Source organism: Phalacrocorax carbo, chromosome 3, assembly GCF_963921805.1.
Source record: "Phalacrocorax carbo chromosome 3, bPhaCar2.1, whole genome shotgun sequence".
Lineage (NCBI taxonomy): Eukaryota > Metazoa > Chordata > Aves > Suliformes > Phalacrocoracidae > Phalacrocorax > Phalacrocorax carbo.
This window is the reverse complement of record NC_087515.1, coordinates 25296218-25302427: the sequence shown is the minus strand read 5'-3', so window position 1 is coordinate 25302427 and position 6210 is coordinate 25296218. Positions and strand designations below refer to the sequence as shown.

At 40.6% G+C, this 6210-nt stretch overlaps 1 protein-coding gene across 3 annotated transcripts in view; it reads right to left on the bottom strand.

The window, feature by feature from the left end:
• Positions 1-1994: 1994 nt before the first annotated feature.
• Positions 1995-6210, bottom strand: part of LOC104047078 (FLVCR choline and heme transporter 1) — a 59837-nt gene continuing 55621 nt past the window's right edge. For all 3 annotated transcript variants that reach the window (XM_064446212.1, XM_064446214.1, XM_064446215.1), the window contains one exon: positions 1995-4488. In XM_064446212.1, the coding sequence (XP_064302282.1) occupies positions 4419-4488 (70 nt within the window). In that variant the 3' untranslated portion in view covers positions 1995-4418. The remainder of the gene's footprint in view (positions 4489-6210) is intronic.

The following is a 6210-nucleotide window of genomic DNA, read 5'->3' as shown; positions in this document are numbered from 1 at the left end:
GTTGCAGAGGCTGCAAGATTGGACTTCCAAAGGAGGAAGATAGCTTTGCAGTAAGGCAAATATTTATGTTCTAAAAAGTTATTAACTTCTAAAAGCTTAAATACTGGTAGCATTCACTGGAACATTGTTAAAATAGCCAATATAAAACCAAGTTTAATAAGCATGAAAGCTTACAGGAAACTTAATTGATCTACTATAGGGAACAAAAAAATCAGTCCTCAACATCTTGAGGCTTCCTATACATTGGACAACTGGAGGAAGGGTTTTTTCCCCATTTAGTCAAGTTATATATTGAAATGACAGATCCTAAGGTATTAAATGATCAAGATTTTTTATATTTAATCTCATAATACAGTGATAAACATTCTGTGCAAAATAGGATTTACAGAGTAAAAAAACCAAACTGCGTGAATGGGAACCACCCAGGGAGCCAGCAGGGCTGGAAACAAGGCTTGTAACTTGGCCAAACTAGATATGGATGGGTATGTAAAACTGACTTTTAAGTAATAGAGACTTGGTTTTTAGTGCAGTGCTGGAAAACCTGCACCTGTGTGCCTGAAATCACATTCAGATGCATTTGTGTCCCAGAAACACTTGTTTGTCCTTCTTCAACCTAAGTTTTGGGATTTTCATCTGGGTTTCCTTTTCCTAACCATAGAATTACAGCTGTGATTACTTTGTGCTTTGAGAATAATGCAGGAAGTACAGTGGTAGTAATTGCAAAACCAGTTGAGTTGAAAAAGTACTTCGGTGTTACATTGAAAAATGTGACTACCTGCCACAACATTCAGCTTAAATTGCTTGGAATTTAGAAGGGGCCTATCTTTCTCATAAGTAATTGTAACTGAGGCTAACTTGTTAACAGTCAAGCGAATGCTGTAGATGACTGCCTCTTCAATATTGGACTCTATTCAAATACTTGAAATCAGACATTCTCAAAGCTGGAGCTGATAGATGCAAACATACTTAACCAGCTGCAACAAATTTCTGGTAGATACTGGTTACAGCTGAAAACATTGCTCAGCTGTAGCAACTTGTGTGGCCTGTGTCAAGAGCAAGGTTTGCCAGCCTGGAGGGCTGCATGGTGTCTCCAGTGCAGAGAGAAACTGGAGATGCTAACAGTCTGCCAGCAGGGCTGTAGAGCAGCAGAGGCTGCTGAACAGGGCAAGGTGAGTAATAGAGAAGTTCTGCTATTTAGACTAAGCCTTAACTTGGGCATCACTTCTCAGGCTTGTCTAAAGCCTCATCACCTCCAAAGTACAGGTTTCACATCAGTTCCATTCTCTTACACAGAGCAGCACTTATTTGGGCCAGGCCAAACACCTAGTTATTTACAGTGCTGCTTTGAATCTTAAGTTTTATGCTAATTTAAAAGCAAATGGTTTTGAACTTGCTGATCAATGGTTTCCATAGTTGGCTTGTATTCAGATATTGTGTTGCTGTGATGTTTTAAAATGGCCAGATTCCTCAAGGTGGTAAAGATGGCCTTCTGAAAACCATACCCCACTTCCATGGTAACTGCATGAAAGCATGAAGGCAGTAACATATATTTGTTTTACTTCATTAGCATAAGTTATTATTAAAGGACTATAGTAATTTGCTTTCCTTTACAAAAGGGGAAACTCTTACATCAAGTGTTTTCACCCATTGTGATGACAGTAACATGGGGAAAGGGCCAAGGTACTACCAAAAGCAAAAAGCAGAAGCTGCTTGACATGATGCAGTCATCAGTGCTGCTAGTTCAGGAGTGTTTGTTATGGAACAATAATGTTTTGGTCTGTCTTCATATAACCCATTAATGGTTAGCTATAGGGTGGCTTTAAGGGCTTTATGTTCAATGATTTCTTTGTAGAACAATAAGATAGGTATTTAACAATCTTTAAAAAAAAATCTGCTTTAGTTCATTCCCATTTGCCCTGTCTTGATTTTAGAAACAGTGATCTTTTCTGGAATAGACACCTGGACAGGATAAAAAAATAACCCTAAGTCATTAAAAAAAGACTACCAGGATATTTTATTGACGTTTCATGCTGTGCATAAACATACAACTGCTTAAAAAACCAAGAAGTCATGCATGTTTGCTACACTATTTGACCACTTTTCAGTAAGTTAGAAGAACAGTCACTAGAACCACATTTAAGACAAGTGCCATCATAAGCAAATTTCAAGAGAATATTTCAGCTGAACTTGAAAGCAAAAACCAAAAGCAATTTGTCACACACCTCTACAGCATTAAAAAGTTTCAGTATAAGTTAGAGGTTAAGAGAAAGTAACTCAAATTGTGTTGGACAATGGTAAAAACTGTATACCAACCACCATTACTGGAGCTGAAGTGAACCATAGTTTCATAGAAAAAAAACTTGCAACATATCAGATACCCTTGTGCTATAGGATACAGCTGATCAAAGCAAGTTTTTCACATCATTCTACCCGTTAGAAATTTAAGGGATACACGAAAAAAAATTTAGGTCACAAGACACTGAGCAGCACAAAGTTTAAAACAAACTCTGCAGCTGATATCAAATTACACAAGGCTTTCTACCAAAAGAATATTTCCCTCTCTTCAGTTCCACTCCTGAAGAAAAAAATATTCCTGTTGTGAACACAGCAGTGGAGAAGTTTGCAGAAAGATGGATAGGTAAGGCCTCCCTGTAATTGAGATGGTAATCTTGTATAAAGAAGTGTAACATGTTTGAAAAAATCTTTTTTCTAGACCTTCTGAAGTCTTAATTAATAGAAAGCCTTTTACTGTTTGAAGAAGGTTGCTGGGTCTCAGTGTTGTTGTCCTGTCCTAGGTAGGTAAGATTCAGTGACTTTTTTGAGCAATGAGGTTGGTGTACAAGCAATTGTCTCCTCCTGTATCCATTCAGTTGCTGGCTGATACAAGCATTCTAGGAGCTTAAATCATTCAATTCAAGTAAGCATTATCGTCACTGTGTTACCATGTCCTGTCTTCATCAAGATCCAAAAAAAAGCAAGTGCCCAGGAGCAGGGGTACACAAGGCCCATGGCAGTATCATCTATAAACACAGCACAAAGGGTAGAGGCTGGACTTGTACAATAATCCAGTTTCTATTTAGGCACCTAATGAAATATTTTCAGGAATGCAGCACTCTAATGCTTCCAGAGAACTTCACTAATGCAAAGGGCAGACCCCAGTGAAAGTCTTACTGTATCATTTGAGAATGCTGCTGTCCATTACAGGTCCTTAGCTAAGTCTAGAACAAAAGGACTGAGTAGGGAGGAAGCAGGCAAGCTTGATTTTCAGCTATTTCAGACAAGCTTCCTTATGCAGGTCTGACTAAGCTGTTGTTACAACAACACATACAGAAAAAACTCCCTACAGCAGCATGGCAGAAGGTTAACTTCAGCCTGTGATATCTGATCTTAATATAAGATGTCAAGGCATCACTATCTGAGACTGCTCAGCCTTTCAAGGCAAGGTTCAAAGTTATAGACAAATGTTGAAAGCAAAGCATGTAGACTCAGGTTAGTAATTCTGACGGTTTTTCCATTATTCCAGGAACATACATGAGAAACAAACTGACTAGTAGGTGAACGCTTGTCTCTACAAAACAGCAATCTCTATGTTTTGTGCTTCAGCAGTGTAGTCCAGAAAGATTAAAAGCTTGTGACAAAGTACAAAAACATTCTGAAAGTTTAAAAATTCATTATTCATCAAGTACCATCACTTAAAAAACCAAAACCTCATATTTTGCCTGATAAGATGTCAGTGTTTAAGAAAACATTTGCATATTACTATTACTTAACATCTTTCAGCAACATGCACAGAATAATAATACAGGTGGCAGTAAAACATCCAGTGCTGTTTTAATACTACCAGAAATGCTGGAAAACAGTACAAATTAGTTACAAAACAATACTACTGACAGTTTTGCATATCTGATAAGTTTAGTGAGGTAATGTTGATACTTCAAAAACTCATGCCACTTCTGCACTGCTTGTTTTTATTGCTAATTAAGTATTAATACTGAATATGACTTTTTTTTTAAACTGCACTGCACCCCAGCACATCTTAACACTAAGAATATGATTCCTTAGTTATCCCAATGCTACTACCCAGCACAATGCCCAAATTCAATTAATGCTTATACAGGGAAGTCATATTTGAAGAAACTCTCACACCACTGGAGTCACTTGCTACGTGATGGAGGGGAAAAAAATCTTATATCCCGATAAACCTAATTTTAGGTTCTCTTCACTGATGCCTTTTTTATTAATTAAAAGAAAATAAGTACTGCCACAAAAAAAAAATCCCCCCTTCTATTGTCTAGGTAAAACTTACAATAAGAATCCACAAGTTAATAAATAGTCCCATTCCTTTTTCCTTCCAACGGAGTGCGGGTAAAGTGCAGCGGGAAGCACCAGGGAAGCCCTCTGTCCAGCGTATGGCTTTGTTAGATGCGGAGCTGGTACCCTACCTCGTTGAGCGTGGCCAGGTCTCCTTTCTTGTCCATGACCGCAGGCCTGTGAGCAGAGGAGGGAAGAGGGCGCTGCTCACCAGCAATCCCACACTGCTGTGCAGGAGTAGATAGAGCAGTTGTCAAATCAGGAACAGTTTACTTCAAAATAGGAGTGACTAGATCGAATTTTCTCATCACAAGCACGATCCTGCTGAATTTGTCACATAAACTAGTGTGATCGAGCTACTAGTGTGGATTGCCTCTGAACCCATGCGCCAGCAAAGAACGAAACGTCCCGCCCTGGGGTCCAGGATCTGCACCTGGAGGCGCCTCTCTCCCTCTGACTTGAGAGGGGGCCTAAATGAGTAGGTAAGGCTAGATACATCCCACCCATGATCTTCCCCAGAGCAGGACTCCAGCTTTTAGAATAAAGTGAAAACCGCTGAAGGCAAACAAGCAAGGCCTCTCACATGGCCACAGCGTGTTGTCTCTCTGAACCTGCCCCTTCCCCCTGGCTCTGTCAGTGTGAAGCCCACCAACTAGAAAACACCAGACAAAGTCCCTTCAGTCTCCAGGCATCTTACATTCTGATACTGAAGTGAATGGCTGGACTGTAATCACATGTGCACCTAAGCTGTTAGGTCATTTAAGTATATCAACAACCTGAACCAAATGAAACCTTGAGATTGAGCCATCAGTCTCTCCCTATTTAGCAAGCAATGGGAAAACTCCTGCAACAAAACTGAAACAATCCTGGTGATTTAATCTATGGCAGTGTCTAATCTGAGAGTTTATTCCAGGCTCTTTGCTATTTTCACATTAAGCCAAATGTTTGCTTTTCTAAAGAAAAATATTGTCTAAAATACACGTTCCTCCTAGCAGACTCCACAGCATGTCTGCTTCACTGCAAAAACTCATCTAAAGTCTGAGTAGTACAATGTGAAGCTGGTAATGGCTCCAGTGCTTTCCTACAGGTCCTCAGACCTGGTTTCCAGTTCTTGCGTTTGCTCTTTGTGCCCTGGGTGGCAAACATGACCCATGAGTTTGCACACACAAGGCTGACGCTCACCTCCTGGTTGCATGCTGCCTGCCTGTTTCTGCCAAAGCTGCTCTGGGCAGCCCACGGAGCCACAGGAGAGGCAGCACGCAGCAGGCAGGCTGTCAGGCCAGGGAAACCTTTGCCCTGCCTGTGGCACACTACTGGGTGCACACACCAATCTAAAAGCTGTACCGCTGCAGCCCAAAGAGGTGGGGATGTATAGTTTACACATATATACACACACAGATGTGTGCCAGAGCCTCAGAAATACTTTTATTCAATTTTTGGTTGTGGTTTTTTTGTTGGTTTTTTTTTTTTTGGAGAGCAGGGCTGGTAACACCAGATCCCTGCTGAGAATATGCACAGCATGTGAGAGCGGGGGACACTGCTGTGGACAACTAATGCTCTTCTGCCTAGTCACACATTGAATGCAACCTGGTTTTTTGCCACTTATCCAAGCACCTCTATTAAATCACCCCATCATTCGCTTTGCAGTACTGCCCTGAATCCTGCCTCATGTTTTTCTCTGTAAGTACTTCACAGAAGTGAAGGAGTCTTCACTGGTCTCTGTCACTTGCAGGGAGGGATTGTACCTGAAGAAGTCTTTGTAAGATAGTTTGGATTTTCCACTTTATTCCTTCTGCCCAGTCACATCCCATCTGCTCTGAAAACAAGTTACAACCTGCATCCCTCAGAGCTTACACAGGAGCCAGAGACCAGCAAGAGATGTGCTGTATGTTCCAGTGT